The sequence below is a fragment of the Apus apus genome, chromosome 1 (assembly GCF_020740795.1).
Source record: "Apus apus isolate bApuApu2 chromosome 1, bApuApu2.pri.cur, whole genome shotgun sequence".
Classification (NCBI taxonomy): Eukaryota; Metazoa; Chordata; class Aves; order Apodiformes; family Apodidae; genus Apus; species Apus apus.
In genome coordinates this window covers 186781163-186799614 of record NC_067282.1, presented here as the reverse complement: position 1 = coordinate 186799614, position 18452 = coordinate 186781163, and the positions used below count along the sequence as shown (strand labels likewise).

The window sequence follows — 18452 nt, the reverse complement described above, 5'->3', positions numbered from 1 at the left end:
GGGACACAGCCAAGGCTGTTGACCTGAACTGGATGAAGGCATATTCTGTATTCACTTATTAAACTGCCTTTTTATCTTGACCTACAAGTTTTCCATTTTTGTTCTTCCTATGCCCTCCTCCATCCTGTTGAGAGCAGGGAGTGTCTGAGCAGCTGTGTGAATACTTCACTGCTGGCTGGGGTCAGCCCACCAAACTTCTTTCTCTAACAAAATTCACTGGGATGCTGAGTTAGTGATTAAGTTCCAAATTTATCAGCTAAAGAAAGAAGTAATAATTTGGCATTTGAGGCAGAAGTATGTTCTGTTCAATTCCTGGCTCTGTCCCAGGATTCCTCTGTGGCCTTGGACAACTCACTGAATTTCTACTTTGCTTCCTTGCCTGTTGTCCCTTAGCAGGGAAAACAACACTTTCTATTACATTATTCTGCTGTATCTAAATTACAGCCAAGTCCCCAGAAGGGTGCTGGGCACAGTGGATTACCAGATCAAACACAAGCAAGACATCAGAACCCCAGGCAGCAGGGTAAGAAACACCATATAAAGCAGAACACAAAGAGTGGAAGGGCATTTCCCTTTAATGATAATTAAAAGTACCTTCATAAACACCTTCACAAGTACTTTCATAATACCATGCATGTACATACCTGTCTATGCACACATCAAATATACCTGTTAATCTATTGATTAGTTCAGCATATCTGATTCAAGTATGGGGCCATCCCAGCTATGACGTTGGGACGTATAAGTTGTGTACTTAGGCACTCAGGGTATCTGTTGTTTGTCTTGAGACATGTAAGAGTTAAAGAAGGACTGGTTGATGGACTAAAGAGATGTCTCAGCAACTGACCAAACCGTTTCACTCCCCTGCAATGAGTACCTGAGAACTGGGGAGTTTAGTGTGGGACATGCTGAGATTGGAGACAAAGGGGTTCTACAGCTGGTGCTGGGAGCAGAGCATCCAGTGATAACCAGGCCTTGAGATTTCACGAAAACCGCCAACTTAGCAGGAAAAGATAAAGAGTGCCAGTCTCAAGCTGCCTCCTAGGACTGAACCTCCACTGCAATAAACTAATCCTGTGGTGCCAGTTGTCTCAACCTCCTGTTTTGCAATGTTTTATCTTATTCATTAGCCAAACAAAGACTATCTGCAGGACAACAGCCTTGGCACCATACCCCCCCTTCCTATCTCAGAGGAGCACAGAGAAGACAGAATTATTTTCTCCCCTGTACAGGGAGAAAAGGGGGAGAGGGGGCTGGTCAAGAACTGTATAAAAATCTGGGACACTATGGGTGCAGGGAAGCGCCTCCCCACTGGTGCCGCTGCTGGACCGTGGTGGTAACTTTCTATTTCTTGCCGTCGTCCATCTTTCTGCTTTCTCCTTTCTTTTGTCTCTTTTTCCTCCTTGTCCTGTCTGCTCTAGGGACTTTTTTGTGTTACTTCCATGAAGTTTGGTGTGCACATGTCATCTGACCTCATTTGTGTCTTAATTTCACCATTTGGGACTACCTTTACACCTTTTTCACAGGTCCTGCTGGACAACAAAGGGAGCAGCTGCTGTGCAGTTTATCCCAGGAGAGGGAAGGCAGAGTCCAACCACACTCAGCTTCCCACTGCGGTGAGGAGTGTTGGAAAGCAAGGGGGTTCTGTCCAATCTCTCATAAGACCGTGCACCCCATATTGTGTTATCCTTGTTTTGTCCTGGCGGGATCATAAGAAATTGCCATGTATCCGAATGGATCATGACACCAGCTAATATTTTTTGTTGCTGACTTATACACACAATCTAAAGAGGATTTCACCTGTGCTGTCATCTATGGGCAGTACAGGCTCTTGCACAGTTCTGTATGTGGCCAACATGTAAGGATATGTTCCCAATTATGAGGCTTTTTTCCTAAGTTTTTTTCTTACCATCCTTTGAGACAGCTTCCCCTAATCTTTAAAACTAAACAGTTTTCCACCAGCAAGAGGTCTCTACTTTTACCAAATCTAACTTTCTTAAAAATATAGTGGTACTTTGATTACATGCTCTTAAGTGGACTAACATCTACTGCAAAGATTTCACATGTTCTCTTGCTGCAAATGACAGCTAAGCAGGCTCATCTTCAGCTTTGTTAACTGTTCTTTTGACTTTCCGAGGCTGTTCTTTACATGGTAATTGCACACATATGGTTGAATACAAGAGCTAATACTAACTTCAGATGGTCTCCAAAACTAATTTTTAGAAAGACAGGTAATAAAACAGAGTTGTGCAGTTCATTAACTACACCCAACCCTAGGACTGATTGAATACATCACTGTCAACTCTAGTAACCTTGGACATAGAGATAGTGTCACACGAAGATGAATGAAAATACTGAATGTTAAATATGAGACATGGCCAGAGTTTTCAAAGCCAAAACTTTTTATTGCTGAGGTGTTAAAATGCAAATGGTTTATTTTTATGCAAGTAGCTTATATGAAGCATGGGAGATTTGATAGACACTTTGAGAAATTGCAATAATAAGACAGCAGCAAGAGCAGGGTCTCTGGCATACAAGGCTCCAGAGAAGGTGTCATGAGACTACCCACTGCTGCTGTTGTCTTTGACCTTATTTTTTTAATTCTGATTCTAAACTGAAAACTCTGCCATTATCTTGTATACAGACTTCCTTTTCTTTGCCTACAATTAGGACTTTTTAAATAACTTCATTTCTGCTGCTTGTCAAATTCAGTTTTATTTGCTTTTTTTTTTTTTTGTATTTTCTGGTTGACAGACATAGTCTCTGAAAAATCAAATAATTCAGTAACATTTCTAACTGTGTTGTTGTTTTAACCCAGCAGGCTGCTAAATACCACACTGTTCCCTTTCCCCTGCTCCCTCTGGGGAGTGAGGGATTGAATCGGAATAGTAAAGGTAAATAGACTCATGGGTTGAGATAAAAGCAATTTAATAATTGAATATTAACAACAACAATAATAATAAATATAAATACAAGTGATGTGCAGTGTAACTGCTCACCACCTGCTGACCAATGCCCAGCCCATTCCTGGCTAGTGATCCTGGAGGAGAGAAAATCCCAAAACTGCAATCCCAAGAGAGGGTGGACTTCCCAGCCAACTCTTATCTATATACTGATCATGTCATCACATGATATCGAACATTACATTGGCCAGTTTGGACCTGTTGCTCTGGCTATGCTCCCTTCTTATATATGTGCATACTATCAAAGCATGGGAAGTTGAAAAGTCCTTGATTTCCTAGCAACAATTAAAGACATCAGTGTATTATCAACATTCTTCTCACACAAACGCCACATACTAAATCCAAAACATAGAACTATTCTAGCTACTAAAAATAAAATCAGCTCTTTCCCAGCCAAAAGCAGGATAAACTGCTAACAATTATCTCTTCCTGCTTGTTTTGATAAGAAGTGTTTTTCACTCCGTTCCAGAAGATCTTCTGAAAAACAGAAAAAAATACATTACAGGTTTACACATTTTTGTTTACCTAAATATAATTATCCTGTAATAATCTAGAGCTTTTATAGCTTGTCATGGTATGCATTGTACAAACATCACCAAAATCACCCTTGGAAAAATGCAAAATAGTATGAAATAAAAAATAAACAGAATGTGAGAGTAAATAAACTAAAGGGAGAGCAAAAAGCCCAGCATGTTTGCTTTTCTCTTCTTAGGTACCACTAATCCTTATAACTTATTCTGGCTTTATTTTAACATATGAATTATGGGGAGAGGGGTGAAATAATTCATAATATAATTAGATGTATGAAAATTAGCTAAAAAGCAAAAAAATAGTCATATTTACCTGTTTAACAGTTTTAACAATTAGGAAGTAGCAACACAGCATTGAAATTACTTTCTAGGCCATCAAGGACAATCACTTCTTATTGCAAACAATTGAGTTACAAAAAAGACAAAATGATTAAGCTACTTTTTGTTGGTTTGCCCAGTTAAATTTTACTGCCCAGTTGCCTCTACCCTACTGCTTCAATGGCCATAAGTCAAATCCATTGTAGAAAGCTTTCTCTCTTTCTTTGCCCATGAGTTAATGTACTGCAGGAATCACAGAGGGGAAACTGCTGCATAGAGCACCTTGCTAGGGATCGTCCAAACCCCAGGATGTTTATTCTGTTCTGTGTAACAGCTTGTGATTTTTTTTTGTTTTCATGCTTCCTAATATGTATTGGTTGGCTGATATAATATTCATTTTCAGTGAAAGAGAAGCAGCTGTGGAAGAATAGTTTGATAGTAGCCTTAAGAACTGATTTTTTGTAAAAGAAAAACTTGTGGTAAGTAAAGCTGCCCCCTTTATGTTTTCTTTTAAAATTATCTTTATTTTACAACATAAATTATCTGTCAATTATTTTCATTATAAAATGTTTCAGGCAAATGTGATAAAGAGAAAACATTACAAAGCTGCACTTTAGGAACACCATAATAAACTTTAATAATTTTTATATGAGTCCTAAGAAAAGAAGACATGTTCAGTTTCCTCACAACTTCCTACCCTTCCCAAGGTGCCTCCTAATTTAAACTACTTTGAAGTGTTACAAAACCTTTGTAAACTGCACACTGAAAAATGAGACAATCTTCAGGAGGAAGGCTAACAGTATCCTGGGCTGCATTAGACAAAGTATTGCCAGCAGGCTGAGGGAGGTGGATCCTTCCCCTCAGCTCGGTGCTGGTGAGGCCCACCTGGAGTGCTGTGTCTGGTTCTGGGTTTCCCACTATAAGAGAGGTGTGTGCAGACCAGAGAATCCAATGAAGGTCCATAACCATGATCAAAGCACAGGAGTATCTCGCCTATGAAGAAAGGCTGACAGAGCTGGGACTTTTCAGCCTGGAGAAGGCTCAGAGGCATCTCATCAATGTACATAAATACCCGAAAGCAGAGCCAGGTTCCTTTCAGGGGTGCCTATTAACAGGACCAGAGGCAATAGGCTCAAACTGAAACACATTATGATCCGTCTGAACATCTAGAAATACTGTTTTTACTGTGAAGGTGACTGAACACTGGCACAGGTTTTCCAGAGAGGTTGTGGAGAGTCCATCCTTGGAGATATCTCAAAAGCCTTCATGGTCCTGGGCAACCGACTGGCTCTAGGTGGCCCTGCTTGAAGCAGAGAGTTGAAACAGGTGTCCTTAAGAGGGCCCTTCCAGCCTCAGTTGGTTTGTAACATCACAAACACCTTCCATGTTTTCAGCAAGCCAACACAATTCTCCACTTAAATAAAACCTTCAGAATCAACAATCCCAGCTCCAAGAAACTGGACTAAGCCCATGCACAGTAATATGTAAAATCCAGGAAATCTTTCCCTGTCAGATCTACCCTGTTCAAAGGCCAAAACTGAAACATTTTCAGTTTAGCTACTTAGTATTAGGTGTCACAAATTTACCCCTTGCTTACTTTACACTGCTTACTTCCCACAGCCAGTAAAGAAGTAGAATAGCAATCACAGGATTTGTAAACCTAATGGTGAGCAGAAGAATGTAAAAAAAACCTTTGCCACTGTTACAGTATGTAAGGTAGTAAACAAAGTGAAAGGGTAAAGGCTCAATAGTGCTGTCAATAAAATAAAGCTATGAAACACAATGTTATGCTTAGAAGATTTTGAGAAGCCTGTTCTGATCCACAGAATCGCAGAATCACAGAATGGTAGGGGTTGGAAAAGACGTGCAGATCAAGTGCAACCCGCCCTGCCAGAGCAGGACCACCACAGAGTCTAGAGCAGGTCACACAGAAACGCATCCAGACGGGTCTTGTTTGCCTAAAAAAACATGAAGAACTTCAAAAGCATTTGTGAGGTCAAAAGTAATTCTATCTGTTACTTTGCCTTTCATCCAATATTAGAACTATTACCCTATCCTGCACAAGTATTAAATATTTTAAAATTAACTAAAAAATAAGCTCTATATAACTTTTTACTGTTTATAAATCCACATAACTTGTATCTTTTTAAGTAGGAAAGTAGAAAACACTGCTGCTCTCTCCCTGCCCATCTCTCAGTTATTACCTTTCCATCTCTCAGTTATTACCTTTCCATCTACAATCCAAATGCCATTGCTTCTCTCCTCACATCCTTGCAGTGGCTTAATCTTTAGCAAGACTGGTGGACAAGTCTCCAAATTCCTTTTTTTTTTAAGATAAATACACTACTTTAGCACTTCTCCAGTCTCTTAGAATGCCCCAAAGTCCTTAAGGAGTTTGTGAAAAAAATTGCCAGTGTTTTTCCTATAGGTCTCCGTGGACTTACTGACAAAAATTGTTTACATTCTCCATGTAGTTCTCCATCTACTTAAGCATGGGCATCAAGCTCCTACAGACCAGTTCATGAAAAAATGAACTGTCATAATATCAAAACCACTCTTTTGAAGAACAAAGCTAATAAATCAATTAAAACAACTCCAGTCCTTCATCTTTGCATCATCTATTAGCAACTTTGTTTTCCTATTAAAATGACAGGCATAAGTTTTCCTTTGTCTTCTATTTACCATATATTCAGACAAGCTTTTTCTGTTTTGTTTTATGCTATGAGAATATGAAAACTCACAGATCCAAGTATGGAGGCATGAAGGACACGATAATTGAACATAGATGAGAAAGACTTGTGAGCTCTCCTAACCCAGCTTCTCAGGCTAAAACAAATCTTTGTTACATGGGGCTGTTGCCAGAGAAGTTGAACAGAGAATACAATTACATCTCCCTAGGGTTCACAAATTGAAGATCTTTGCATTGGAGAATGGCTCTTGACAATTTAGACACGACCAAAAATGTGCTAAAATGCAGATTAATGGGGGAGATGGGAAAAAGTAGTATCAACATTTGATTCATTGTATAAAGAGAAGCAATCAAGGACTGGACATGGAAACTATTAACATTACCCCAGAGCTCTTTGTACACCCAAGCATTAGCCCAGAAAGCTGAAATGCTGGCAGTGCTGACTTGTTGCAGTGAAGACATCAAAACAGACAAACAAAAAAATGACCTGAGCTTGGAGGAACTGTGAAAACAACAACAAAGGCAGCAAAGCAGCAGTTTGACCAGAGGACTATTTTCTAAGATATGTGGGATCACTTGGATTAATTTTACAATTTTAAATAATAATAATTTATTTCTTTTTAAATACCTATTCTACCCTCTCTCTCCATGTAGCACTAGCAGTCACAGAAACAAACTACAGAAACAATCAAAAAGGATCTTGAATAACCTTGCAGTTAAAGTACAGCTGCTGATATACTGCATTTTCTTCTCAGACTGGTGGAGATTTGATAATGGTTCCTGTACAGACAGTAAAAGAAAGCTGAATAAGGAGGCAGATAAAAATAAATGCACAGCTCCCTCCCATCAAATAATAATTTCCAAAAAAAGTTTCAAAAAATCTTATCAAACATATGCTATTCCAAAACAATATTTTCAAACTTTTATTAGCTTGGATTTACTTTTTCAATCTTGTAAGAGAAGCTTTGGAGGAAAACAATCTTTCAGGGAAGTACTGACAAAATTCATTAAGTCAAAATAATTGAATGATTTTATAAAAAGTGTAAACAAGCTATCTACAGGTGTTAAGCAGAATGTGGGCATTCCCTCTGAATTTCATTTCTGTATTTGTGTTAAACTTACAAGGACAAAAAAAGAAAAAAGTTTTCCTTATATAGGCAACCTTTTACCCACACCATCACACATCAGAGCTAAATTTAATTCCCTTGGGAATATCCTCAAGATAACCCTCCTTTGCCAGTCTGCAGGACAGAGCAATTGTCTCATCTTGCACCTTCACCTCCATACTTCAATAATGTTGTTGATAATTGCTGTTTTACTTGCAGCAGCAGAGAGGAGCTGAGTAATTTTCTGTTTATAGCACCATAGAATACATCCATAGCAGTACACCTGTGGAAAGAAAATCAGCAGCTAAATAAAGGTGTAGAAAATAACTTGCCTGTCACAAGCAATTATAGACAGAGAGCCAGAAAATCCAGACTAGTTCCACAGTTAAAAATAAGCATTCCCAGAACAGCTCACTTGCAGCAAGAACATCAGAGAAAGCTACTTTTGATGGACTACAAATATTAGCAGAACAGACTGTTTACCAGCCAAAAGTTTTAACAGCAGCGCTTTGAAAATAAAGTATTAAATATTGATTTTGTGAATGTTCGTGGTCTGTGTGTATTGCTCCCTCTAGTGTAAAAATATAAAATCACAATTAATAAACATTCAAAACTGTTTTGTTTTTTTAAAAGTAATTTTCTATCCTTAATTCTTTTCAATATATATAAAAAATATCTCTTACATTTTAACACAAGAGAAATTTTCTTATTTTCAGCTTCAGAAGCATAGTTTCAGCTTCCCATCTTGAACCCTCACACTTGATTAGCAGGACAGGACTGAACCAGAATGAAGCAGTGAATATGCAAATCTACACCCTGTGTTTACTGCTGTAACACTACCCAAGAAATCGGTAAGATGCAATGTGTTTCTTCACTAGAAAACTAATTTCCACTCTATGATTATCTTACATTTACTGTGTCAGAGAAGAAATTGGCCTAAAATGTAGCAAAGCACATTCTGATATGCATATCTTCATCTGACTACTGTACCTGGTTAACCCCAAAATTTGGAAATACAGCAATTCTGAAGCTTGGAATTCCTTTCCTAAATAGGTATGTAGGACTGATTTGGATTTTAAGCCAATTTGAAGAGTCACTGGATAATACTGACTCTGGCAGAAGAGCAAACAGCTGTAGCCACTGCTGCAGCTTCCTCGCGGACAGTATTTGGGAGAAATTCCTGGGACAGTTTCCATCACACACACAAAAGAAAAAACATGTAGCCATTCATGCCAGTTTCATCAAACAAATATGCAGGGTGGTTCATTAGGATGCTTAAAAGGCTTCTTTTAATCAGTGAAGTTCTCCAGCTCAGAACTCTTTCAAGTGCATACCGTACACAGAGATACTGCGTATCTGTAAGATTCAGGCAGCAAATTTACCTTCTCCAAGAACTGATGGAGCCGTCTCTGAAGATAAAAGCAAGAAAATTAAACTTGTAAGTTTGTGCAAAGTTCTAACTAAAGCTTTTACTGAAAACATAATGAAACAATTCATTTCAGACTAAAGTAATGCTCTGCTTTTGTTTACAAAAGAGGAGCTCTCCCCACCCCCCACCCCCTATCTTGCTACCATCAGAAGAGGCTGAGAACTTGGGAAGCCTTCTAATGCATCATTTTGCAACCGTTTGCATACTTCCCCCCCCCCCGCCCCCGCAGCTTCATACTTTACAGATATCAAAATTCTTATCATACAAGAACCAAATTATCATCTTCCAACTCCTATTGTAAATGCAATTTCAGCTTTCCAAGGTCTGACAAACACAAAAAATAATTTTCTCTGCTTGGAGGCTGTGAATCATTACCCAGTTCCACACACACCAGACCAGACTATATTTGGTGGAACGTATCTGAAATAAATCTGATGCAAGCTGGCTTTTTGAAGACTCCTATTAGGCAATCCTAACAGGTAAGTAGCTCTACTGTCTCAATATTGCAGAGATTAAGCTCCATTCCCTTCACAGATGAGCATGCTTATATGGCAGATCCCTGAGGTCATTACACAGAAGCTCTATTTAAGGCAAACAACCAGATTTTACTTTTGTTTTTCTACCTGATACGGCTGTTGTTTCTCTCACAGCAGCACACCTCAGTGACAGTCCTTGCCTGGTACCAGCCATCGCTACTCCCCCCAAAGCTACATTTACTGTCAAGACTGAGAACACCTTTTGCTTGATCATTTGTGAAATTTATCCAGCTCATCTCTGTAATTATCAGAGTCCATTACAGGCACCTGGCCTCAGGTAGTGTAGCTAGCTAGAATACCTACCATGCACAGGGCTCAGCAAGGATGATACTGCATGACACAGCAAGGAAACAACCAGATTCTTGAGCTAGTGCCTCTGTATCAGCTCAGTCATGCACTAATAAAACGGGCACTACAGCAAAATCTCAGGGGCTAAATTCAGGACAAAATTAACAGTTGAGAAAGAAATTTTATTTCAAGCTTCTAAGGGGGTATTACAAACAATAGAGAATAAAAACATTAAAAACTATTTAAAAAGTAATTGTCCCTTTAAAATAAAGATTCAAGCAGGTTTAACAATGAAGTATGCTATTCAATGAAGTTTTAAAAAAAGATTTAAAAAGTATTGGTTTTGCTGTATTTGCTAATCCTTTATAAAAAAGCTGGGCATAAATACTTCGTGCATTCATATGCATTATTTGGTGTTTCATATTATATAACTTGGTACAGTATTTAAGATACCACTGCAAAAGAGTTCAAACACAGTGCATTTATAAATAATGGAGTCATTATAAATCACATTGCAAACATACCTTGTCATTTTCATTGTTACAAATTCAGTATCGCAGTGAAGGTACGAATAAAGTAGCTACAACAATCAATATCTTGACTTTATTGTTTTTCTTTTTAATATAAAAATGCAGTTCTTGAAACCCACCCTCCATCTTCCCCCTGCCCAAACATAATGCTTTACTTCTTAAAAATAAAAATAAAGTACTAATTCTATATACATCACATGTACCATACAAAAATGTATCCAAAGTTTCTATTGCTACCAAAGTGTTCTAAATTAAAAGTTACATACATCCCCTCATTGGAAACAAAAGATTACAAGTTACAAAAAAATCAAATTACACACAAACCATCAAGTTATTTTATACAATTTCCAATACATTTTTCTCCCAAAGCAAGTTGTCTTCTCATGTGCCTGTATAAAAATGCATATCAATATATTTGTCAATTTTATTTTTCATTATAAAGCAAATTAATACATTTTCTACAATAAATAAAACACAGGGAGGCACACATATCAACAAAATTAAAATCAATGGGAGATAAATGGGATATGGTTTTGAAAGAAAGAGTGTGCTTGCAGGCTTTAAGCCAGGTTTGTTTAAAACAAAAACAATCTTGAGTTATTTTGGGCAACAATGGAGTGTTTTTGGTGATTTGCAAGTGATGTACATAGTATAATTTTTTCTTGGTGTCTTTCTCACAAAGTACCCTCCAAAATAATGCAACTTCCTTTCTTAAAATACATATTTGTAATTGTAAATTTACATCAATCTTAAATATGTGGTACTTTGTGCAAAGAGCAACAATTTACACAAACATTCAGAAGTCTTTTTCAGAAGCTACAGACCAAGGAAGAAATGATACAAGCAGCACCATATTGTATATGATTTAGGCAAACATATATTTGATGCCATTTTGATATTAGGCTTTAAGACCCACTAAACACCTTAAGCTGGAAGATGGTGCTTAGGTAACTTAACCTCAGAAAGAAAAAAAGAAAAAAGGTAAAAAGCATGGAAACAAAACCCAACTCCCTCCCCAGCAAAATTATAAAAGGAATTAAAGAGCTACTTCTAAAATCAGAATAAGTTAAGTGTTGAATATACATTTATGTACAATTATGAACACTATGAACAAGACATTTTACCAGGTTTAGTGGAAAATCCTCCAAACTACAACACGATAAAATCATTAATCAATATGGCAATGGTGATTTAGAAGAATCGCTCAGCTATTTCAAGTTTGCAGAACTCAGCCACTGAATCAACAATTAAGGGGTTGTATCTTCAATACATTCTTTTAGACAAAGAGGTTCATTAGTAGAGTTCAAGTCTGTGTGATACTTTTCATGCCTTGGTAGAATCTCTGTTAGTCAATATCACTGAAGTCACTGACTGGCTCTCCATGGACTCGACTCAGGTGATTCATAGCACGATCAAAAGCAATTCTTACTGCTTTTCGTATGCTTGAGTTACGTCCTTCCATCATTTTTAACTTGTCTATGGTCTCATCTATCCCAAGGGGAACCATTTTGGATTTGGGAAGCCACTGCCTGTAAGAAAGGGTAAAATAAGTATGTTAAACACAGAATAAAATCAATCAAGAAGTTTGTGCAGAAATGACAGGGCTGCTATATTGTGTTTCCCACACAGAAGATGAGAGTTACCATCTTAAATAAAGTGACAAAATACCATTTAAGATAGTACTTAAATATTTTAAGAACACAAAACATTAACAAAGCCTCTTCCACAAAACAAAGAATAAATTTTAATTAAATGATACTTATGTCATGATTGATATTGTCAACTGAAAAAAAATTGGCATGAAATACTGATGCAGTTTTAGTTTAAGATAGGCAGCAGCAACAAGGAACATTGTTCAAGATTCACGTAGACACAGGATTGTTTCTCTTAATTCTTTCATTTCTATTGTTACAAGGAATTTGCAGCTGATGAATTTTTGCCTTATGTTTAAGACATATCAATTTGTTCTTCATGGGGAAAGCTAAATTGTCAAGGAAGTTCTCCTTAGTATGCTTTTACCTTGTAGTATGGAATCCCACTAACTTAGTATTCTTCAATATGTTCCACAAATATCACTAATTGCTGGGCATAGAGGAGTGATAGTGACAAAAGCTCTACATACCATTCTTTTATGTAAAGGAAAAGCATTTTCAATATTTACTTAAAACATAAAATGTCAATTTACCTAATTTCCATATTTTTTTACCTTAATCCTGATTTCTTAAGATAAGGGTATTAAGGAAAACAAAAATTAGGTAAACTAATAATATCTATTAAAGTATGTTACTGTAGTCTGCAATCCCAACACTGCAAATGGCAGAAGCCAGTCTTCTCTTAAAGAACTTCAGTTTGGGAGACCATTTGGAGCTGAATGAACTGAAAACCAGACAGTAAAGTCTGATATAAAACATAATATTCGAAGACTTCTATTTTAACTGAATAGAGGTGTCTCTTGAAATATTTTTTATTAAAGCACTCTAAATTACAACCCTATTGTACTGAACATGCACACTGCAACAACAACAAAGTAGAGTCAGTACAAGGACAGAGTCAGAAAAGATTAGTAACATCAGCATAGTAAGCAGCACTCAAATAGTTATCAGCTTTAACACAGATCAGAGGGAAGTTTTAAGAAGGTATTCTTTAACTGAAAGATTGCCAAGTCCTCCAGATGCAAGTGCTGAAGAAGAAGAAATAAATACAGCTATTTGAAAAGGTAATCCATAGGTGATAGAAGTTGGTGTCATGGACTGAAGATGACATAAACCCTGCAAGTGAATGAAAAGCATAGACATGTTTAGAAGAGACAAAAGTGAGTTAGAGTAATGAAAGAATAAAGAAGATCATGAAGTGCCACCAATTAATTAAGAACTGAAGCACAGAGATAGCAAGCCAAAGAATCATTATTATGCCAAAGGATCTATGGGGACAGAAAACATCAATTCTAAATTTCAGGCAAGAAGTTAGTAAGGTGTCAGTGTAGTAGGACAGAGAGAGTCAGGAGAATGGCAGCATTTCCAGACACCAAATTATGATGAGCTAAAGAGGAAAATGTTATCTAAAAGGATAAGAAAAAACAGGAGTAAACCTGAGATATTAAAGAACAGATTTAAAGCTAGCTTGACCTGTGCAGAAACCTGGAAAGAAGAGGGATTAAGAAAAACACAGGAAGAAATTCTTCCTTTCATCAAATTATGTAGGAGAGGAAAATGAAAAGCCCAAACAAACAAAAATACACCAAAAAAACCTTCAACCTAACAACAGATGCAGACACAAAAGAGTTCTACTAGAAGGGAAAGATAATGTTTTATTGTGTGAATTATCCTTTGAAGCTTCACACAGAATATTTCTGATGCTGAAAGAAATGGAAGAAGGGAAGGTTTAATGAAAAAATTTAGGAAGGGCTAAGAACTTAAAATGTGAGTGTTAATAAAACATTTAACTATGGATGTTAAAAAAATTAAGGAAAATGAACTTGAGCAGACCAGAGAAAAAAACAAAACAAAACACATGGTGACTGGGAAAGTAATGATGAAGGCTGATACAGATACAACTTATGTTTTCTTCCAACAGACCATAAGAAGTATCTTTCAGTGATAATAAGCCCTCATCCCAGAACAGACTCAAATATGAACTTTTAACATTACTGTTGATATTTCCATAGGAAAGATATCCATGGCAAGATGTTTAAATTTTCTGTTAGACTAAAGGTACAGGTTTTAAAATTTTAAGTCACTTCATCAAACAATACAATAACATACCAACTTCTTTTATTGTCAAAAAATAGTACTAAGAATAGTTTTTCATCTGATTTGGTCTGCATTTGTTCTCCAATTTTCAGTACATCCAGAGGTGGCACTGGTATAGTAACACCATTGTGATGGCCAGCAACACGAGGCATCTTAGGGTCAATAATCTACAAAAGAGAAGAAAGGACAGTTACTAATTTACAAAACTACATCATTTAAGGAGGTGCTGCAAATAAAGTTAGTAGGAAAAGAATCATAAACTAAACAGCTACTGCAGAAAAATAGGCTTTGTGTTACACACTTAGACAACTTCTTGACATAAGCTGAATAGGCATAATGGAGGCACAGTAGTAAATTTAACTGAAAAAAAAGGCTATCTCTTGAGCATTTTTCACTCATATCAGTTCTCACATCTGAACTTTACTTAGCACAACTTTGTAGACTGACAAGCAGGTTTCAGAATGAGAAAGCTGAATCAGGATTTCTAGAAGCTGTAACTGGCCTCAAATTTTGAGTTTTGAAGAATCAACCTACATTAAGGTATAAGTATTTTTTTCTGCAAAATAAAAGTCCCACACTCAAAATCTGGAGCAAAAAGCCCTCTAAACAAGAAGAAAACCCAACTCAAACAGAAATTACTTTTAAGTATCTTGCAGATCCAATTCAATGACTCAGTTTTCAGCAAAACATGCAGTCAAGAGTCACAAATTCTCTTTCTGAACAAAGGCTGGGGGAGGGTAGAAGATGCTGCTACTATTAAACTAATGGAAAAGTCCTTTGTAGGCAGATCACTCAGAGAAACATGAGGTCTGACAAACTAGTGAAATTTTCAGCATCTGACCAAGAGCGTTTGAGTTACCCACTAAGGACACTTCAAGTTAAGTGCTCTGAATCTCACCTCCACAGGTTTTAACATGACTGTGTGATTACATTTCATGATGTCTACAGCACACGTATGTTAGAACAGTCATGACTGTCCAATTTATATAAACTGAGCTATAACCCCATATGCCTGAAGCCAAACATTTTATCCACAGTATTTTCTCTGCAAACTTTGATTTAATTAGAACGGTGTGTATCTCTCCTGAAATAACATGGGCACGACAGCTTTAAGTTTTTGGTCCATCCTTTGCAATGGATACAATGATTCAACTCTATCAAGTTTTTTGTTTCTTTAATGAACTACATAATTAAGAGTATTTTTAAACTCCTTTTGCAGCAGAAAATATCTTATAGTTCCAACACTAACAAGATACTTGTCAAATGCTTACTCACTTGATCTTTTCATTACATACATATATATATTGCAGAACCAAAGACTACTGAGACAGGTGTGCTGCTTTTGGCTGAGATAAGAGTTAATTATCTTCATAGTAGCTTGAATGTGGCTATGTTTTGGATTTGTGCTGGAAACAGTGTTGATAACACAGGGATGACTTCAATATTGCTAGCAGTGCTTAGTTGCCAGCTGGGGTTAACCATAACAAGTATTGCACAGCTCACAAGATGCCAAGGGTAGTTGTGAGTATTGACTCAACACCTGATATTGCAACGATTTTACAAACTACATGCATGGCAAAGAGGGCCTAAGAATCCACCTTCATTCAACCTAAATGGCAATTATCTTTAAGTTCATGCACCAATGTTTTCAGACTGGAAACAGTATCACTATTGTACCGATGGCAATCTGCATACTTACCAGGGCTGGGTAAGAGGGATATCCACTGCATTTGGCCCATACTACTTTTAGAGGCTCAAGAACAGATGTTGCAGCATCAGTTGAAATCCACATGCTGCTATGACCAACTTCTAAGAACAAATAATATAAAATTTAAAAGTTAAAGAATGAAACCTCCAATAAATCTCCTGTAGTTTCTTCATGAGTACCTCAAGATCATTAGAATCCAAGTACCAACTTCATGTATATACCAATAAAAGGCAGTTAATCTCCTTAACAGCTCTTTAGATGATACCAGTACTTTAATCCAAGCCTACAGATAAGGAACAAGTTTTTAGACCCTTCTAGAAACAGCATATCTTAAAACACCTTAATTCTTAGAAAGCAAGTATTTGCAAAATTATAATAAGCCTTTCCTTTTGAAAAAGCACCAAAGAAAACTCAGAATTATGGTACTCCCAATAACCAGTTTCTTCTGAAACGACAATGACAACTCTGTCAAAGAGGTGATGGCAGTGAAGATGCAAGTTGCATGGCATGCTTCCAAAGTGCTGGATACCCACAGGAGGATTAGCATCTGACAAACTGCAATGCTAGTCTGGTATACCTTTATGCTATTATACATAAGTTCTAATCTGACTTTTAGTTTATTTATGGAAGTGTTCAAGGTGAGGTTGGATGGAGCTTTGAGCAACCTGGTCTAGTGGGAGGTGTCCCTGCCCATGGCAGGCAGGTTGGAACTAGATGACCTTTAAAGGCACTTCTGACCCTAACCATTCTATGATTTTATGATTTATTTTCATTTAGCCCTCATGGTCTCTCTGCCCAGCCCTTTCCCGCAGCAAAATTCAAAAAAGACCAACAGGGTTCAAAGAAGCAACAGCAATAGTGGTTTTTTCCTTCTCAGGAGGCTGTGTAACAGAAAACTGAGTTTCATTTTACTGCTTGCTTCTACCAGAATCCTGTTTTCTTCTCCATTGCTCACCACTTAATTGAAGCATGAGACAGGTTTAAGACTTTCAGTCAACTAGCCCCCTAGACTAATAAAGACAGTGTCAAGAGCACCAAGAAGACAGTGAGTTGTCCCCTCAAGATGGAACTGGGGGTTGAAAAAGTAGGAATAAGGTAATGAAAGTTCACAGGCTGTAAACAGGAGGGATTTCTTGTATGGGGAAACATGGTACTAAAATACATTTCAGAAATTGCAATCACAATTTCTTTTTTTTAGCTGCAAGGCAACTTTTTACAAAAGTAGCTCTCCACTTGCCAAAATACAATTTATTCCTCAGTTCTTCCCAATCTGCATGCATTTGAAATGGGTAATGCTTACTTATAATGAAAGGTGGCATGCAGATATATGTCCTATATTAACATCACAAAAATGTACTGAGAAAAAAGTAGTTTCAAACGTTCTAAGAGTAGAAATAACAAGAGAAAAGTGTTAAAGATTATCACAAAAAAAACCCAGGCCAACCATTCTCCACAATATATTCTAGGCCAATTTTCAGGCACAGGCTAATTAATTCAATTATAATTTATTTTTACTCTATAATGGTATCAATGTTTAAAAAATATTTGATTGGGAAGCCTAGCTTTAGAAATTCACAACTATGCAACATGAGTTATCAAAATCCAATAGTTCATAGTGAAAGACTCAGCTAGAAAGACAATAACAGCCTTGGACAAAGGCAAGAAGAGCTGCTAAGATCAGGAACTAAAGACAAGTCTGCTAGACACTACAAGGCCTAACTTCAGTGTGGGAACACTGCATTACACAAACACTGTTCTACTTATGGAAGAGATGACCTACCTAAATCTTGTAATGCAATTAAAATATTAAAATGGGTGGAAAAATACATCAAGAGGACACAGTTATTTCCCTAAAATTTGGTAGCTTACTATCCTCTACATTCCTAGTTTCCACTTATTTCCAATTTCAATTTTTTCCTCTATCAAAGCAGACCATGTCCTACCCGTTTGTCAACACACTTATGCAGAAGAGTAAGAGGACGAAAATGTAAACCAATATTGACAGAACCACAAACAGCACTTGAGGCTAAGTTTTGCTTGTAGTGCCAGAGTAGACTGATCACTTTTAGTAAACTTGTTAATCAAAAAACCAAAAGCAGGTCCTAGTCTTTTAAAAGTCTTTAAAGAGTCAAAACCCACTAGTTTCTTCAATGCTACCAACACCACCTTTAGAATGCATATTTTAGCAGTGAAAATAAGAATGCTAGAATCTGTCAAATAAATGGACAAAATTCTAGTTATACAATATTATTAAGAAGAAAATTATTTATAGTTACCAGCTGCAATTCTTGCTGCTTTGGCATAGTTTCCATTTTCAATACATGATATTAATTCACTTCGGTCTTCCAGTGTGTGCCTTCGTATAAGTGCAGGTTTACCTTTACCACACTTTGGTAGGCTGAAACTGCAGAAGTATTAACATTAAAACAATTTCTTAATAACTAACATTATTCATTATAAATCAAGACCTTGAAAAATAATTTAAAATTTACTGGTACACAGTAAATTCAGAGCAGCAAGCTCTAACAAATTCTATGTAACAAACACAAACAATATAAAAGCCAAACCCCCGGATTATTTTAATGCACAGAATTACCTGGTCATCA

General features: G+C 36.9%; 2 protein-coding genes across 5 annotated transcripts in view; both read right to left on the bottom strand.

The window, feature by feature from the left end:
• The window catches only part of ALG12 (ALG12 alpha-1,6-mannosyltransferase), a 1030719-nt gene that overhangs the window by 905772 nt on the left and 106495 nt on the right, over positions 1–18452 (bottom strand). The window lies entirely within an intron of this gene.
• Positions 10021–18452, bottom strand: part of BRD1 (bromodomain containing 1) — a 66610-nt gene continuing 58178 nt past the window's right edge. For all 3 annotated transcript variants that reach the window (XM_051629792.1, XM_051629777.1, XM_051629785.1), the window contains 4 exons: positions 18123–18250; positions 15838–15947; positions 14151–14305; positions 10021–11918 (listed from right to left, as the gene is read on the bottom strand). In XM_051629792.1, coding sequence (XP_051485752.1) covers positions 11735–11918; positions 14151–14305; positions 15838–15947; positions 18123–18250 — 577 coding nt within the window. In that variant the 3' untranslated portion in view covers positions 10021–11734. The remainder of the gene's footprint in view (positions 11919–14150; positions 14306–15837; positions 15948–18122; positions 18251–18452) is intronic.